Source organism: Gopherus flavomarginatus, chromosome 5 (genome assembly GCF_025201925.1).
Source record: "Gopherus flavomarginatus isolate rGopFla2 chromosome 5, rGopFla2.mat.asm, whole genome shotgun sequence".
NCBI classification, from domain to species: Eukaryota; Metazoa; Chordata; order Testudines; family Testudinidae; genus Gopherus; species Gopherus flavomarginatus.
This window is the reverse complement of record NC_066621.1, coordinates 116,249,180-116,268,449: the sequence shown is the minus strand read 5'-3', so window position 1 is coordinate 116,268,449 and position 19,270 is coordinate 116,249,180. Positions and strand designations below refer to the sequence as shown.

General features: G+C 43.7%; 1 protein-coding gene across 1 annotated transcript; it reads left to right on the top strand.

Moving 5' to 3' along the window:
* The first annotated feature begins 651 nt into the window (after positions 1 to 651).
* On the top strand, positions 652 to 19,264 carry ENTPD5 (ectonucleoside triphosphate diphosphohydrolase 5 (inactive)). The gene is made up of 10 exons (XM_050955749.1): positions 652 to 686; positions 1,515 to 1,603; positions 2,958 to 3,037; positions 5,550 to 5,611; positions 6,030 to 6,131; positions 8,909 to 9,049; positions 9,579 to 9,635; positions 13,052 to 13,167; positions 15,819 to 15,951; positions 18,825 to 19,264. The coding sequence occupies exons 2-9, from the start codon at positions 1,538 to 1,540 to the stop codon at positions 15,903 to 15,905; spliced, it is 711 nt and encodes a 236-aa protein (XP_050811706.1). The 5' UTR covers positions 652 to 686; positions 1,515 to 1,537; the 3' UTR covers positions 15,906 to 15,951; positions 18,825 to 19,264.
* The last annotated feature ends 6 nt before the right edge of the window (positions 19,265 to 19,270 follow it).

The window sequence follows — 19,270 nt, the reverse complement described above, 5'->3', positions numbered from 1 at the left end:
CCTTGAGAATGTGCTGTAGGGAGCAGTACTGCATGCGCAGGGAGAAGGACTATGTGTCCTAGTAGAGCCTACTATGGCCTTCATAGGTTTTTATTTTCTAAGTTCTCTCCTCAAACTACATCTGTTTCAGCTGGAATCCCACAGCTGATGTACACTCAGCTGCTACCCAATGACAATACCAAGCTCAGTGGCTAGACCAGGAGAGGAATTGTTCATATTTTACTGGGTCTCACTAAGCAGATCCATGTTTTTCACATCAAACTGTGTATATACAAAAAAAATTAAAATACAAAGAATGTGTATGCAGTTTTAAGGTTAGGCATTTAAATGCTCAAAAGTCAGGTAACACTGAAGGCAAATTTACACATGCTACCTTATCTCAGTGACCGTTTGTGTATTGATGTGATACAGAGCCCAAGTCTTGGCTCTGCTCTGGATGCACAGATGCCAAAAAGCCCTCTTCCCACTCCTTTCAATTTTACATACCATGTCATTTTGTTATAAGTGTAAGTTAGATTGTGAGATGTTTGGGGCAGGGAACTTGTCTTATTTGTTTGTCGGAAAAACACAGATTGTATGAGGCTGTGTGAGGGCGCAGGAAGTAGAAGCAGTTTCAGTTCCTCTTTTCTTTTCTTTTTTTCTTCTTGCAGGAGTTTTAGCCTGGATCACTGTGAACTTTCTGACAGGTAATTAACTGCTTGACTCACTGTTAGGCCTGAACTGGGTCCCTCCCATAGAAGGGAAGGAGTTTGGAGTTGGCTACCCTGTCTGTGCCCCCCTGCCTTGCCTGGCTTACCCTCCCTCTCCTCTCCACTGTGGCAGCAGAATGGGGGAAGAAAACAAGAGAAACTAGAAGAAAGAGCCTCTGCCCTGGCTGAGGGAAAATGGTAATGGCCAAATCAGTTATCAGAATTTGGAGATATACCTATCTCGTAGAACTGGAAGGGACCCCGAAAGGTTATTGAGTCCAGCCCCCTGCCTTTGCTAGCAGGACCAAGTACTGTTTTTGCCCCAGATCCCTACGTGGCTCCCTTAAGGATTGAACTCACAACCCTGGGTTTAATAGGCCAATGCTCAAACCACAGTATTTACCCTCTGTACTTTGCCAAGCATCAGCTACAGACTGGGGGGAATTTATGCTTTCTCTCCTAGAGTCTGCTAGAGATGGGGGAGAGGATTTTACCCACATACAATTTTTGGCTGTGTAGGGATTTCCTCCCTTTCCTCTCTACGGAAATGAAGTTGAAATCAGGAGGGAAGTTCTCTTGTCCCTGCCCTGTGTCTGCCAGCCCCATGGTAATGAGTTGGGAGAAGGGGGTCATCCTTTCTGCCTGACACCACCCCAGCATGTTACGGAGACTAGCTTCACATTATGTGAAGCTAATCTTCATCTGGCTGTGGACCCTTCAGGCCAAATCAGCCCCCATATGAGTCTGTGATGTATTGATGGCTGTAAGGACTTATGGCAGTCTCTGAGTTAAGAGTGGCTATTCTGAGCATGATATTGTCTGCAGGGCAGTTGTATGGCCAGAACCAGATGACAGTTGGGACTCTGGACCTGGGAGGAGCCTCAACCCAGATCACGTTCCTGCCACGGTCTGAGGTGAGGAGTAGACACAAGCATGTGTGCTAGAGTTGCCATAATCATGAGTAATGGTGTCCAGGCACCCACATGCTCTGAGGACTCACTTTTTCAGCACAGGCACCTGCATGTCATCTGTGAAGCTCAGTCTGCTTTTGTTCCCTTTAATATTGACAATGAATTCAAATGACAGGTGCTTGTAAACAAAAGCTCCTGTTTAAGGAGAAAAGAAAAATGGGTATAAACCAAAGAAAAGCAGCTTGTGTTGTCTAGGCCCAGGCTGGAAAGGCCTCGCTAACATGGGTTAGACTTCGTATGTTACAAAAGGAAAAGGTTCCCAGGGATTTTTCTTGCATGTTATAAGGAATTCTGAGTGGTTTTAATACTGGACTGTAAGTGCTTCTCTTCCAGCCTGTTAGTGTATCTTCCCTAATAATCTATCCTCTTTGTTCAAGGAGTGAAGAGAAAGCACTGGGACTGGGACAGGGACAGGTTGGGGGAGGTGGGATCACACATGGGGAGAATGTGCAGAAGAGTCTGTGCCTATAGATCACACTCTCCTTCAAAGCCTGCAATGGTCCAAGATCCCTGAGTTTGACCATGTCTGTACAGTCAACAAATACCTGTGAAACTCACTGGCAAAGTGTGCGTCTCGTCCTCCTCTAGGGACCAAGGACGACAATTGCCATTATTTATGCTATTAGCTGAAATGGCAGAGGGTCTGTGTGGTGAATCTGCAGGTTCCAAGCCTGCTGATGACTCATGGAGGTGTCACTATGATGGTACATGATGCAATTACTGGGTTTTGGAGTTTGTTTTTTCCCCTGTTGGTTTTTTTAAGAGCAAAGAAATCACACACACAAAAACAACATTGAAAAAAGATTATTAAGGTTGCAAAGTTAAGTGCTAAAAAAAAAGCCAAAATTTAGACTCCTTGTGCATCTTTAATTTAATTTTATGATCACATTATTTTTTCAAGAGAACCCATGCCTCATTTAGTTTTTGAGTGCTTGACTTTGCAACCTTGATAATGTTCTTTTAATTTAGATTTTGTTTGGGTAATATAATTAATGACTCTTACAAATAATAATGTGCACACACAAGGGGCAGAATTAAGGCTGCATCGGCTATACTAATTTTGAGGGCTGAACAGGTGAAGCATTATGAGTGCTACCACAATACCAAAAGTATAAGTTATTTGTTATGGAGGATGAACAGCTCCATGTAGCCACATTGGATGAGTACAGTAAATTATCTCGATGCCTATGTGAAAATTAGCAATGATATTATCACTAGGTTTTGTGGGGTTTTTAATTTTTCGGGTTTTTGATTGAGTAAGAGAGACTGAAAGATAAACTGTTTACTTAATTTTTAGGAAACCTTGGAGCAAACCCCCGTGGATTTTGTCACCTCATTTGAAATGTTCAATAGCACTTACAAGCTCTACACGCACAGGTGAGAAGCAAGAAGCTGCCATTTCCACTGGAAAATCAGTCCTTTCACAGCCTGAGATCCAGCCTAGGATGTGCCATATTGTCTCATAGTGAGTTGTTGAGCCCTGATCTTCCGACTAGATTATCTGCTTGAAAACTGTAACATTAATTGAGCCTGGAAGGATGCAGAACCAACATGAATATCAATGAAAGGGGAAATCACAGTTTGTACCTCCAACAAGTTTTACGGGTAATCATTTTGAGAGAGGAGAAGCTCTGGTACATGGAGAGGTTAAATCAAACCTTTGGGCCTCTTTGGAAATGGGGACAATGTAATTCAGCTATCAAGACATAACCTGGTCAAAGGACTGGAAATGGGATACAGGACCTCTCGCATCCCAAGCCTCCAGTTCCAGAAAGACTTGGCTTATTAGTCACTGAGAAGCTCATTGGGTAAAAATAATGTCCTTTGATCAGTTTCATTCTCTTGTTCTGTTATGAGAGTAAATAGGAGCACCGCACTTACCATCTTTAGGCTATACATTTTGCGTATTGGTATGTAAGGGTCCATGATCGTCCCTCCCCATCAGTCTCGGCAAGGGGGCCAGGCCCCCTCGCTACCACGTTGCTCTCCAACAAAGCTTAAGGGGGAACTGGTGCTTTCAGGGCCTGACCCCAGTAGTCTGTGAGCCTCTGGGCAGGGCTGAGCAGTAAGCAGTCTATAAGGCTCTGGCCCTTAGGCAAGGCAGAGCAACAAGCAGTTTTAAAGAGGGTCTGGCCCTCGGTGTAGGGCAGAGCAATAGGCAGTCTTTCGCCTGGCCTCCTGGCTCAGGCAGACAAACACAAGCCTCTTTACCTAAGGTGGGTAAGTGCCCCCCCCAGGGGTGGGGCAGCCACAAGGGGTAGCGGGACCGGGCCCACCTTTCTCTATCAGGTCCCAGCCCTGGGCCCTGACAGTAGTGGAGGTGTGTGCCACTGGGTCAGCAGGGATCCCACTTAAACACGCTGACCAGTATTCTGGCCATACAACCAGACTATTGTCTGGTGTCACTGGGCTACTTCCTATGACCCCATTGTAGTGTAGTTCTGTCTCATGGGGTCCTCCATCTTCCTGGGGTTATACAGCCAGCAGCAGTCCAAGCAGCTTCTCTGTCCTCCCATCAGTTGGCCGACCCAGCAGTCCTTCTGGGTCCTTGGCATTGCAGGTGTCGTCCTCAAGCATGAGGCTCAGCAGTGGGCAGGACACATCTATCTCCTTCGCCAACTCCCCTCCAACTGAGCTGCAGGGCCCACCTTTTAAGCTTCCTGTCCTGCTCTTCTGCTTCTGGTGGGGCAGGCGTGGCTGATCCGTCTCTGCCCACCTGGAGGTGAATGGTGCTTTCTTCCCCCCAAGTCCCTTACAGTCTCAGCTGGGATCCAAGGCCCCTCGCTACACAGTATCATGTCCATCTCTTATTCCTCTCCTCTCAAAGTTAAACAGCCCAGTCTTCTCGATCTCGCCTTTGCATAGAAGTGTGCCCAGGCCTCTTAGCACTTTTGTCACCCACTTCTGAAATTATTTCCTTTCTGAGATAGGATACATCAACTGAGCCCAGGTCAGGGCATACCACTGAATGATATAACAACATTCGATTATTTTAAGAGTTATTGTCTAACCTACACCTTGTGTATCCAAGCAGTTTGTTTGCTTTTTTCACCCACTTTTGCCATTGAGCAGGGGTGCTTATTGAGCTGTCAAAGGTGATGCCCAATCAGTTAATTTTAAAACTCAGCCAAGTGTGAATAGTTAGTGATTTCAGTCCAGTCCTAGTGCACAAGAGGCCATTATCACAATTAGAAACTTGGTTAGTCGTCTTAGCAGATGTAATGAGTTCTGTGGTGTCAAGTGCCCCAAGAATTGGTGCTGGAGTCTCTTTCTTTCTTTCTGGCCTGTATCAGTTGCCTGTGGTCATTTTTCCTATTGTTTTACATTCCTTGTATCTTTACCCAAAGTATTTCTCCACTGCCCTCTTGCTCATCACGTCATATCTTGTGGGCATCATAGATAATGTTGCCCAATTTCTGTTAGAACATCATCTCCATCACTGTGTATAACTTTTGGGTCATCTTGCTTATTTCCTGTTTTCACTGCATTTGTAGAGATATACATGTGTTAATGCTCCTTTTTACTCCGTTCTTCTGATGCAGCAAATCCCTGTCTTATTTCTGATGCTTTTTATTTTAAATCTCAGAAATTCACACCAGATTTTTTGAGTTGCCCAAAAGCTTCCTATTCTTCTCTACCCGCTTCCTGCCTAGTTTTAGATTTGCACCCCATGTATGTGCTTTGTAACACCTTGTTTTTGCATTAGTCCATTGGCACTTAGTTTCCCTCTGCCAGGAGAATTCCATCTAAGATGTAGCGGGGGATAGGGTAGGAGGCACAGAAAGGGAATCTGGTTTGTGCATGCCATAGACCTAGGTCTGGCTACGTGTGAGGCATGTCAGATGACCCAGGGCAAAACTGCAATATTTTGTTTTGGGGTTTTTTGCAGCTATTTGGGCTTTGGACTGAAAGCTGCCAGACTAGCAACACTTGGAGCCCTGGAAATGAAAGGTACAGTCAGTTGAAATAGCCATGTTAGATACTTAAAGAGGTGAGTGAAATTAATCTTGTGCCAGCTGCCCCTTTCCCGTGTCTCCCATCCTGTATCTTACACTTTTCTCCATTTCCCTGGCAGTGATCTGCCCAGAAAATAAGAATAATATTTATTTCCCACTAACAGGTGAGAAGCCAAGTTCTGCTGCAGCTTGCAGGACCAAGGAGGGAGTGTATTCCAGAGTTCAGACTATCCAATTCAGAATTAGTTTATGCAGCATTTAACTTTTTAACCAAATCTTAATTTCCCCATGGACAAACTATAAGGCACTTTGGGTTTTTCTCTCCTTCCTCTGGAGTTTTGATTGGTTGGGGGGTGGGGGAGCAGCTTTGGGAGGTCGCAGCCCTTTCTGACTTTCCTCTGGCTTCCTTGCAGTGGTGGATGGACAAATGTTCCGAAGTTCTTGTTTACCGAAGCAACTGGAGGCAGAGTGGCACTTTGGGGGACTGAGATATCAATATGGTGGCAACAAAGAAGGTATATTAAGGAGGTTTTGTTTCTAGCAGAAGGTAATTTGGGTACCTTCCTTTTGTGGGATAAGCCTCAGACCCTAGGAAGAGGGTGTTCTTGGTCAACACCCTTTCTGTGACGCTGTTCTTTCTGAGGATGTTGGTCAGTGCTCAGGGATATGGTCACAGAGCCAGTCACAGGTCCCTTGACATGGAAATTGATACAGCACAGGAAAAATCTGAAGTGATCAGGCTCAGGGCAGCTGGCCCTGTAGAAATTGCCATTTCTCACTGCAAAATTTTGTAGATCTCTGGTAGGCAGTTTTGGATCTGCTCATCCCACTGAGGTAAAATTAGTGATTAATTTTGAGAGCTCATGGGATAGGTGAGGTCTCAGAAGGCTGGAGAAGGGCAAACATTGTACCTATCTTTGAAAATGGAACAAAAAGAACCTGGGGAATTATAGACCTGTCACCCTAACATCAATACCTGGAAAGATACTAGGAAGAAATGATTAAATAATTTATAAGCACCTAGAGGATAATAGAGTGATAAGTAATAGCCAACATGGATTTGTCAAGAACCAATTGTGCCAAATCAATCTCATATTCTTCTTTGACAGGGTAACTGGCCCAATGCATAAGGGGGACATAGCAGATGTGATTTATATGTAAAGCTTTTTACACCATCACACGTGAGATGATCATACGCAAACTAGGGCAATGTGGTCTAGATGAAAGTACTATTAAGTAGGTGCATGACTGCTTGAAAATATGTTGTCAAAATCATTACTGATGGATCATCAAGCTGGGAGGATGTATCTAATGGGGTCCCGCATGGTTCTGTTCTGGGTTGGATACTATTCAGTATTTTCATTAGTGACTTGGATAACAGAGTGGAGAGTCTGCTTATAAAATTTGAGGGTGACACCAAACTGGGAGGGGTTGCATGCACTTTGGAGGACAGGATTATAATTCAAAAGGACATTGGAGAATTGGTCTGAAATCAACAAGATGAAATTCAAAGACAAGTGCAAAGTACAAACTTAGGAAAGAAAAATCAAATGCACAGTTACAAAATGGGGAATACCTGGTTAGGCAGGGTCCTGCATAAAAAGGATCTGAGGATTATAGTGGATCACAATGAGAGCTCTGCCTGCACTGGGGGAGCCCTGTATGTGCACTGTGCAGCCTATTCTCTGAAGAATTCATATGCAGTTCTGCAAAAACACGTATGATGTAAATAGTACCAAGTGACATAGTTGGGCCTGGGTCCTGGCTGAGTCCAAGTATGATGCTGGAGTAGAGAAAGAACATAAGAATCGTCATACTGGGCCAGACCAATGGTCCATATAGCTCAGTATCCTGTCTTCCAGTAGTGGCCAGTGGCAGGTGCTTCAGAGAGAATGAACAGAACAGGCAATCATCAAGTGATCCATCCATCCTGTTGCTCATTCCCAGCTTCTGGCAAACAGCTAAGATCACTCAGGGCATGGTGTTGCATCCCTTCCCATCCTGGCTAATAGCCACTGATGGACCTATCCTCCATGAACTTATCTAGTTCTTTTTTGAACCCTGTTATAGTTTTGGCCTCACATCCCCTTGCAAAGAGTTCCACAGGTTGACTCTGCATTGTGTGAAGAAATACTTCCTTTTGTTTGTTTTAAACCTGCTGCCTATTAATTTCATTTGGTGACCCCTAGTTCATGTGTTATGTGAAGGAGTAAATAACACTTTCCTATTCATTTTCTCCACAGCAGTCAAGATTCTGTAGACCTCTATCATATCCCCTGCCCCTTCGTCATCTCTTTTCTAAGAAGAACAGTTCCAGTCTTTTTAATTTCTCCTCATATGGAAGCTGTTCCATGCCCTTAATCATTTTTGCCACCCTTCTCTATACCTTTTCCAATTCCAGTATATCTGTTTTGAGATGGGGCAACAAGATCTGCACGCAGTACTGAAGATGTGGGCGATCATGGATTTATATAGAAGCATTATGACATTTTCTGTCTTGTTATCTCTCCGTTTTTAATGTCGCTGCACATTGAACAGATGTTTTCAAAGGAGTATCTACAATGACTCCACGCTCTCTCTTGAGTGGTAACAGCTAATTTAGAGCCCATCATTTTGTATGTATAGTTGGGATTATTTTTTCCAGTGTGCATTACTTTGCATTTATCAACACTGAATTTCATCTGCCGCATTGTTGCCCAGTTCACAGTTTTGTGAGACCCATTTGTAACTCTTCACAGTCTGCTTTGGACTTAACTTTCTTGAGTAATTTTGTATTGTCTGCAAATTTTGCCACCTCATTGTTTATCCCTTTTCCCAGATCTTTTATATGGTCGCAGTACAGACCCCTGGGGGACAGCACTATTTCTCTCTCTCTTGCTCTCTCTCTCTCCTGAAAACTGACCGTTTATTCCTACCCTGTTTCCTATCGTTTAACCGTTTCCTGATCCATGAGAGAACCTTCCCTCTTATCCCAATACAGCTTATTTTACTTAAGAGCCTTTGGTGAAGGACCTTGTCAAAGGCTTTCTGAAACTCTAAGTATATATTTAGTGTACTAAGGAGGAGGGTTCCTGAAATATTATGGAAGAGAACTTTCTCTTGGGTTTGGATGTCTAAACTTCTCCCTTTCACACACTCTTCTTCCCTCTCACCCTTTGCTGAATTTCTCTCCCTTTCTTATTTTTCCTTTGGACTCTGCTTTCTCTTTTGCTTTCCCATCAAATTGTCACTGGTTCCTCTATCTCCTGATATGTCTCTGTGGGTTCATTTTTGTGTATGTTTGCCCTGGTAGGGGAAACAGGATTTGAGCCTTGCTATTCAGAAGTGGTGAAGGTCGTACAAGGGAAATTGCACCAGCCAGATGAGATTCGCAGACGCTCCTTCTATGCCTTCTCCTATTATTATGATCGAGCTGTTGACACCGACCTGATAGGTAAATCAGCTTGTGATAGAAAGCTCTTGTGTGAGGATGTGCATGTTCATTAACTAGGAGAGGGCAATGAGGTTACTTGGCGTGAGGGTGGGAAGAACAGGCTGTGGGGAAGATGGCAGGTGGCTTTGATGGAGGATAGGAAGAAACACACCCAGGGAACAAACATGGAGCTGAATCCCCCAACACAGTTTGTCTTGGAGTACCTTTCCAAGACCTGAAGAGCAGCTCTGTGTAGCCTGAAAGCTTCTCTGTCTCCAACAGAAGTTGATCCACTAAAAGATATTGCCTCATGCACCTTGTCTCTCTAATATCCTGAGACTGATACATCTACAACTGCACTGCATACACCATTCAGTAGATAACGACTTTCACTTTCTTGTGTTCTACTCTCTGCAGCTCTGTGTATTCTGTGCTGCAGAATCTATCCTTTGCCTCAGAGTTATGCTCCAGAATCTAAGCTTTTGTTTAAAAAAAAAAAAAAAAAATTTCTCAGACATGTGATGGTGCTTTCTTATGTCTGTCTTTTCAGAGTATGAAAAGGGAGGTGTTCTAGAAGTGAGAGATTTTGAAAGGAAAGCTAAAGAAGGTAAATATTGTGAAACATGAGAAGTATGGGAAAGGGAGACAATGGCAATATGTGCAATAATTATACATAGTACAGAACATGGGACTGATTTAAAAAAGAAATACAAATCAGCTATGCCCAATTGCTCTCTCCATCTATCCCTTGCTGCTCTGTCATGTATCCTTTATTAGTTACTCATTTCTTGTAATAGAGGAATTTGAAGATGGAAAGCATACTGGCCTTACAGTTCAGGGAGCCTGTTTCATTTCATAAGGATCATTGTGGCAGGAAGTGGATCTACTGTACTAAAATCGAGAAGGACTTCTGGACTTCATGTCTGAACTTAGCAGAGTGATGACCCTTGTTAGTACAGCAGCCCATCGCTTTTGAATTCATTATATCTCAAAAAACCTGGACTCTCTTTGAATTCTGTTAAAGTTTACCTGGAAGCCACTTCTTCTTTTCACCTTCCCCATGAGTCAATCATCTAATCCTAATGTGAAAAAATATTTGAAGGGCCTGATTCATGTGTTTTTCATGTTTATGAAACACCATCTTGAGACTTGAACTTGGTGTTTACAAAGCTAATGGCAGTGCAGTTTGAGTTGTCACGTTGTTCATTGCTCTATCCATCATTGAATATGGTGTTCCTTATAGCACATTAGCTCAAAGAGTGAGATCCAAGACCTCCTGGCTGATCACCCCCATATATGCTGTTCCGTAAGAATAAGTTGTTTCTGTGCCCCACACAGAATTTTTAACTAAAATGGGCTCTGACTGCCACTTTAATCCATCTATTAATTATCCATAATCCTCCCCAAATCACATTTGTGACCGAGAGGCTAAATTACATGGTTTGGGGTAAAATTTTCAAAACACCCAAGTGAATTAGGAGCCTAGGTCCTTTTATTTTCAATTAAACTTAAGCTCCTGAGTGACTTAGGTGATTTTGAAAATGGTCTTAGGCTCCTAAGTCACTTGGGACATTTTGAAAATGTAACCATAGATGTTCAGAGAGTTTGACTCTTTGAGACACGAGTAAGGACCTGATCCAGCACTCACTGAAGTCAACTAAATGACTTCCATTGACTTCAGTTGGGAATTGGATCAAACAGTAATTCCATATGTAAAATTCCTAGACTGTTTGTACCCTGTTGGGATAAACTTGAGGGCAGGCTGTTTGACCCTTGGATTTATCTAAATAGATTAAAGTGTGTATGCGAACATGTTATGACCTTCAGGATGTGACTGCATCAGGATTTTAGACCATATTAATATAGGTCTAATATTTCGATTGCATGTCTCTGACGTATGCCATCACAGAGATATGTAAAGCTGTGTCTTGGAGTTCTGGTCCGTGCTCTGTGCACCATTACTCTGTTTATTTGGCTTTTAGATCTGATGCTCCATGAGAACAATCCTAGAGTATATTTATTTAATTAACGCTTCCCTTGCTAACTTCTGTGAGGCTGTGACCACATCTCAATTCCCTGTAGTGGTGGACCACACAGTCAATTCTTGCTTGAGAGGAGGAAGAACAGTTATTTACCCGGAACAGTAGCTCTGTGAGATGATGGCCTGTATGGGATTCACGCTTCCCAGTCTTCTTAGTCATTGCCATAGAATCTTGATTTAGCAGAAGAACTTAAGGGGTAGTACGGGCCACATATGGCCCCTTTTTATATACTGGGGCTTGTATGTGATTTTGAGGAGGCTATAGCCCCAACAGGCTCTGCTGGTTAGAAGGTTCCAAACTTGCATACGGACCCAGAGCATACATCCATACAGGAACTCAGCTTGAACTACAGCTGTGTGGTTAAGTAGCCTTTCTGTCCACCTTGTGACCTTTTAACCCTAAAATATCCAAGTCCACAATATAGAGGGAGGGATGGCAAGTCTTCAGTTGTGAATATGTCGTTTCTGAGTTGTACCCATCCGTACGGGTGGAAAACCTTCACAACTTGTATCAAAAACAACCTGAGCATTTATTATGATTTTGTTTTTTTTAAAAAGGAAAGTCCTGGGCTCTGACCTTGTGACCAAGTTTCAGTCCAAAGAGAATTTTTATGAATTTTGTGGTGATTTATAAAAACCCCAAGGTGCTTATAAGGTGGAAATGAGACGTGTATAAAGAGGCCAATGTAAGGAAGTGAAGGAGATGCGGTGAACTTACTGCATGTAAGATGGTAAGGGCCTAAGTATGTTTAATGGAACATACATTGGCTCGCAGTATATAAGCAATATAATTGTTGGCCTAGTTTGGTGTGATCAATAACACCTTTGAATAACCGTTTTGGGAAGGAGTGCAAACAAAGCCTTTCTGGCTTACTAAATATCCTGCTCAGTTTTGTGGAATGCCCCTGACTGTTCCTGATTTGGGTGCAAGACAAAGAAGACGGCATTGTGACCTGCCAAACACGAGCAGCATAAACAAGGAAAATCCCTGTCAAATAATAAGATTAGTAGGTTTGTTATTGTTAATAAGTAGATAAACATGTTCTGAAATCTAGTGTATAATGCGGAATTTCATATTTGGTCATAAATATTAATTATTATATAATGAATCACAAAAGGGGTGTTGATAAAAGTAGGGAGTCCCCTTGGGTATAAAAAGAGTGTACTAAGACTTAAGCGGTGGTCTGTCTTTGTGTACATGCAGCCAACATATTGTCCTGTTACATCCTAGCTGATCACTGGGGTGTGGCATTCTGTACCTAGGCTGAAAAAAGGCTGTTCCTTGGATTTGAACTCCGAGTTAGCAGTGGTTTTTTTCTGCTACAGCAAGCAGTGGTTGTCTGCTTGGCAATGTTCGTATAACCTGTGGGCCTGGCTGGTGGTCTGAATATCCATACAGTTAAGAGAAGTGAATGCGCCCATTACAGATGCAGCGTAACTTTATCCCAGCTCTTGGACCTGTGAGGAATTAACCAAAAGGAAAGGGTGGAAGGCTCAATCTCGAGGCCTCAGTGTGGCCTAGTGCTTAGTAACAACCTAAAATCACAAGGGAAAAATTGAGTTAAGAAATGAGCTGTCAAGGGAGATGGTGGAATCCATGTCATTGGGGGGATTCCAGTTAGACAACTAGACAAGGATGGATTTGGGATAGTGTGTCCTTTGATGAAAGAGTAGGTAACCTAAGAGCTCACTTCTAGCTTTAACGTTCATCAAAAGCTGACTCAGCCTTCACTAGAGCTGTGTGAATGATCTTGCTGTGTTAAGAGGTGTTCATAATGGTGTCCAAAGGAAACAGAAGTACCTTGAACATAAAATACTAATGTGCTAATCCCTGGCTTTAAAGAACAGCTGTGCAGACTCCGATTCCCTGTTCTTGGAAGCAAAGGGCTTGTGCCATGAGCTCTGATCATATGTGCTGTTTAGTTAAGTGTTCTACTAATGAATACCCTTCTGAGCCCTTTCTCTCTGTTTCTTCCCTCTAGTGTGTAATAACATGGACAGGTACACTTCCGCCAGCCCTTTCCTCTGTATGGATCTCAGTTACATCACTGCCTTACTAAAAGAAGGCTTTGGATTTGGGGATAACACACTCTTACAGGTGAGAGAAGCATTGCAAGGACCTAATACTGGCTTTCCTGTATCTTGAGTGAAGAAGATGCATTAACATTCTGGCTCATGGACTCTCACCTCTTCCTTCTACATACACCGTGGTGAGATGAGACGGACTGCATTTCATAGATTCACTGCTTTGGCAAGGGATTGAATAGAGCCACTGGCCTGTTGGTTATGGTGACCTAGAATTAAACAATAGAAATTTCCAGAAGTTTGTCATTTCCTGGTGATCTTCTCCACTCAGACTTGACACAAAATTTAGATTGTTGAAAATAATAATACAAGAAGTTTTCAAAACCTAAAATTTTAGGACTAATTTCCTGGTTTTAGAAGATGTATTCAGTGTAAATAGATATGAACAAAAACTTTCCTCTGCTGTGTGTGCAACCCCAACATGGAAGCTCTGAGGACTCGACAGCATCCAGTGGTGAAAATAAAATTAGACTAGAGAAATTCTCCCACTTTTGAATTAACTTGCGTGCTGCTAGTCACATAGGGAAGGGAATGTATCTGATGTACATATGAGCCAAAGGCTCTTGGCTTTTCTCTGCTCTGGACTCTTAAAGTTCCTGTGGTTGTGCCTGCCTTTTACATGTCCTTAGTCATTTGCACCGAGACACTTGTTGGCAGCTGCTCTTCCCTCCTAAGTAGCACAATACACCTTGCAGTTTCCCAGCCCTCTTCTACCACCTAACAAACTCCCAGAGCAAATGCCCATTTGCAGAGCCCCTCCTGACCTTCCTTCCACCATCTAAACTGGACATGCAGGCCAAGCTGACTTTCTTATTTTTGAACAGCTACTTCCGTCTCTCCTGCCCACGTGTGCATTCAAACTCTTCCCAACTCCCTACCTTCCACTTCTCAGCTGCACGATGGATGCTGTTATCTGACATTTGTACATAGGGCTGTGTGTGTGTGTGGCACTGTGCAAAGAATAATTGCTGCCCCCCCAAACCTTTCCAGTACAGATGAGAAGAAAGGTCTTGCTGGAGAGAGAGGTGACAATAAGCGAGTAAGAATAAAATTTACCTCTAAACTAAGTAAGTGATGAGGCTGCTTGTTTCGTAGTGGACATGGATTTTTATTTAGGTTGGTGTAGGAGGGAGGGTTCAGGTGGAAGAAATGTAAGAAAAAGTGGCTGTAGAGGGATGTGAAAGAGGAGGAGGGGAGGGTGCATGGGGAACAGGATCAAGGAAGCTGTTCCAAGAAGAGGGAACAGCATGGGAGAAGGCACAGAGGTATTTGTGGAAAAAGGGTGAGAAGGGAAGTAGATGTGCACACTGAATGGATGTGAAAGAGAAGCAGGAGATGAGATGTGCACAGAGCCTTGACTGAAACAAGATTGGATTTGATATGGAAGGAAATTAAAGGCTTGGGGTGAGATAGTGTTGGACATGGACAGTAGCAGAAGCGGAAGAGAAATTTGGCAGCAGCAGGTTTACATTCTCACCAGCTGCTAACTCCCACCCAACCTCTTCCCCACCATCTTCCCTCCCCTGTGAAGCACTTGGTTCCTCCATCCATCTAGGACATGTGACCGCAGCCCTCCTCATGATGTGTGGTTTGCATGTGTATAATTGCTTGAACCTAAGCGCTATGAAGGTTAATCCAGCTCCTTAGAAAAATCCAGATCAGGGGTCACTATTGTTCTTACCAATTATGAAACAGGAATTAAGAAAATATAAGAATTCCTGTGTTTATCCCATTTTTTTTCACTGTGGCCCAAGTTCTGTCTGTGGAGGGAGGTTCTGTGGGCTTTATTCTTCACAGTGCCAATCTCTGCTTAGCTCTTCCCCCTCATGTAGCTGGCTAGATCCCAGGTGGAGAACATTTAGCAACTTGTTGCTATGGGAGGATTTTAGGCAGGTCTGTGGGGAGGTAGGCAGAGGTTGGGGAGGATTTCCTACAGTGGAGAGCAGGATGCGACTGTTCACTTTGCTTCCTCAGTGTATTTACTCTTTTCTCCCAAATCACTTGTTTCTTAATTTCTTGTCTTCAGTATGATTGTCAGGCCAGGCACCAGTAGGAGCTAGCATGGAGAAGGCAGGATAGTGAGGAGTGGTATTGGGAAGTGCAGAGGGAGACAAAGTTAAAGAAATGAAAAGGATACTAGTCTGGATTGTACAGTGGGCTACAGATGAGTACAACACCTAATAAAAAACAGGAATCTATGCTGCCCAAGCAGTCCCCCATCCCCATGCCAAGTTGCAACTGGACTCAAAGGAGAGAGACTGTATTTGTTCTTTTAAAAGCCATCTGATTCCATAACCAATATTCTTGGACACTAGCAGTTCAGGTTATTGCCTCCAGGTAATATCCATTGTTTTTTCCTTTGCAGAGTACTGGGTGAAGCTCTTTGAGGTTGCTGCCATTCTATGCATCTACCCATCAGCTTGCTCGTTGTCTATGACAGGTTTCAGAGTAGCAACCATGTTAGTCTGTATCTGCAAAAAGAACAGGAGTACTTGTGGCACCTTAGAGACTAACAAATTTATTTGAGCATAAGCTTTCGTGGGTTACTAAGTTTGTTAGTCTCTACAGGTGCCATAAGTAATCATGTTCTTTGTCTATGGTGGCAGCTGTATTAAGTCTGGGAGAAATGCTGCAATTGACTGATTTCTTTTTGTTTCTTCATAGTTAACAAAGAAAGTGAACAACATAGAGACAAGCTGGGCCTTGGGTGCCACCTTTCACCTGCTGCAGTCTCTGGGGCTCTCCCACTGAGCCAGCACCCCCTACAGAACATTAGCCTTTCCAGAAGGAAGAGAAGGCAAGTTCAGATTTTCAACTGCATAGCTCGGCAGGAGTCAGTCCTTCAACAAAACATGGATCGAAGCCATGGAATCAGTTCCCCAAGGACTAGGCAGTTCCCAGCTGCAATGAGAGCAGCCACAGTATGGTTTCTAAATAACTTAATTGCCGTAAGATCCAAAATCTGCCTCCTGAAAGCCAGAGAAGCTGATTGTGCTTATAAGCAGCCCAGACACAGGTTCAGTGAATGGATGCGTAGATGCCCCATGTTACCAGCAGCTCAGAGTGCTTGTCATGCCCTGGCAAACTGCAGACCTTTGGCGGATGATGCTTGATCATTTTTACGTGTACAACTAAAATTTGGCCCTGAGAATTTTAAAAAATATAAATATTCAAACAGGATATCAACACGTGCAGTCAACGCAGAGTGAAATCCCCAGTGTGTTAGCCCTTAGACTGCTCAATACTGAGGGCTTTTACCCTTTCAGGATTGGCCAGTTCCAAAGCAAGTGTTTCTTGGGCAGGGAGGAGGGTTTTAGCAGAAGGCAAGAAGGGGTTAGGTTGGCTGTCTTGGTCTGGAAGCCTGGGCCTCTCCCTGTCTGTTCTCCCCCTCTGACCAGTCTCACGCTAAGCAGTATTGAGTAAGGTAGAACCAAAAATCAAATATCTGGCCAGAGAATGCTGGTTAAGGAGCTATGGTGAGACAAGAACAGATGGTTTCTCACTTACTTGAGGTGAAAGGGAGAGGAAAATGGGAGTGGAGGTAACTTGGTTCCTGTTCAAATTAGAACCAGACAGATCCTTCATTTCCCCCCCTAAGTCAATGAGAGTACGAACTATAATAATGTTGCTGGGTTGGGCCCATAACACACAAACCTAAGCTACTGAGGGGGAGGGGAGCGTGGCTGGTCCCTACAACATCTGTTTTATACAGCCATACTCTTAGTACAAGACTCCTGGCAAGTCACTGCACGGGGGTAGAGAATGTGTCTTTTTTAATATCTTATACAGTTGGTCTGTAGAAACAGGGCACTCAAGGAAGGGGTTGTAGCTTCGGTATTTCCTTTCCTCCCTCAACCCAGCCACTCTGGAATGACAGTACTTGGTTGTCCAATGGTGTGTCACTTTTGAAACAATTTTAATCTCTCGTAGCCTGAATGGCTACGTGGAAGCAAAAGCGAGGTTTACATTTGGAAGCAAAAAGTGCTCTCATGAGATGGCCCATCCCTGCAGATGCTTACTGCCAGCTTGCTTCTTCAGCATAGCCTGTTGGGGGCAGTCTTTTCCCTCTCATGCCAAACTACCTGCCCCTTCTCTTCCACCTGAGGTGAGGCAAAGCTCCCATAATGACCTGAGAGATTCCCCAGCAACTTCCCAGTAAAACAGGCCAGTCTCTCTAGTGTAAAATACCTCAAAACTGGCCTGTTGTACAGGGAACATAAGAAGCCTTCACCACCACATTCTCATGCAGAAATGACTGTTCTGTATTATTTGCCAGAGGTCATGGCAGTGCTGGCTATGCACACATTACTAGGGAAGTTGCAGTCATCTACTGCCTATAAGTCTTGCTTTCAGCAAACTTTTTTTCTATCTTGGAATTTTCACTGACTACAAGATTGGATGAAGTGATGAATAGCATGGCTAGATGACAGCTGAGAACTAGCTATTTTAGTCACCCATTAATCTGAGCCCCTGCTGCTAGTTCTAGATCTGACCATGGGAGCAGAAATGAGACCAACTGCATGTAGAGCTGGAAGGCCAGGGGAGGGAGTGACACAAGGCCAACAGAAGACCTACCCCCCTCTCCATAAGTTCAAGGCCTTGGGAAAACTTAGGGAAAAGGACCGATTGTGTTTGGGGGAGGGAAGTAGCCTGGAGAATAGCACAAGTACAGTTCAGAATAAGTTTTCTGTGTTTTTAGTATCAAGCTCAGGCACTACAGACTCGGTTAGGAGCACCTGCTTTCTCTGTACTAAAGCTGTATTAAGTCTGGAATGCTCAGGGCCTTGATTTTTCAGTGCACAATTTGTAAACGGTTGCTGATCAAGGGCCCAATTGTGCAGTCCTTGCACAAAATTCTCAACTTGCACAAGATCTGCAGGATGGAATCCTAAATTTTCATCTGAATTATCCCAGAGGTGAGTTGGGGACTTCACCTGCTTCTTCAAGTCTGCATACTTACCCTAGTGCAACGAGATTATTTATTAATAAGCACAAAGTAGCCGTGTAAGAGAAGGGTCCCAACCTGCATCATTGCTGGAGAGGAGAAAGTGCCTGGATAAAGGACACTGATTCTAACAGAAGTGACTGTAGAGCTTAGGGCGATGTCTATATTGTGAGCTAGGGATGTGATTCCCCTGCTCATGTATACATACTCGTGCTGGTTCCCGTTGAGCCAGCAAGTGTATAAATAGCAGAGACGGGCAGAGTACAAACACGCCTAAAACCAGTGAGTATGTTCTTGGCATAGCTCAGCTGGGCCTCCGTTGTCGCTACCCATGTTATGGAGGCTACACTGCTAATTTGTACTCCGGCTAGCTCAATGACAGCTAGTACGAGTATGCTTACGCGAGCAGGGGATTCACACCACTCGCTTGCAGTGCAGGAATAGCCTGAGAGAGTTTGCTTTCAGTCACAAGCTCACGTTTACATCCCCTTTGTAATGTTAATTCCTGATATTAGTTAAATGTAAATGATAGCACTGCTATAAAATATAAATCCACTGCTGATGTTATATTACAGCATTAAGTAATTAATTGTCTAATGTAGGAGCCTGGTGTTTGGAACATTAAGACAAGGCCACTCAAATGCCTATTTTAGTAATTAAAAAGCTATTTTTAACAAAATGTTCTTGGATTCAAACCTTGATGATGAAGCTTTCCTCCTTTCTAGATCTGAGTGTTACTCCTCAGTACCAAAGAACTGGGATGGCATGCACAACTCTCAAGGGAGTAGCCAGTTTCCTGAGAAGGGCCCTCCATTAGACACCCCTCAGCCCTCCCAAGAGGGAGTTGTTTGGGGAAGAGGAGACAGGCTCGGGCTTACAGAGCCCGTCTTACCCTGAATTGGCTTCCGTGCTGCAAACCATATTCACCTCTGGCACCAGATCTTGCTCCAGCAGCTGGAGGCTGACAACCTAGAGGGAGAGCACCACAGTGCAGCAAGGTATAGGGAAAACAGTACATTTACTGCCTCTTCAACCTTAGGCTAAAAGGACCATTTCTATATGAAAGCACATAGCAAAGATGATTCAGTGGCTGAAACTACTAGTGCCACAGGACAGGAGTTGGTCCTCAAAGGAGAGCAGAACAAACAGAACTTCGGCAAAGATGAGCATA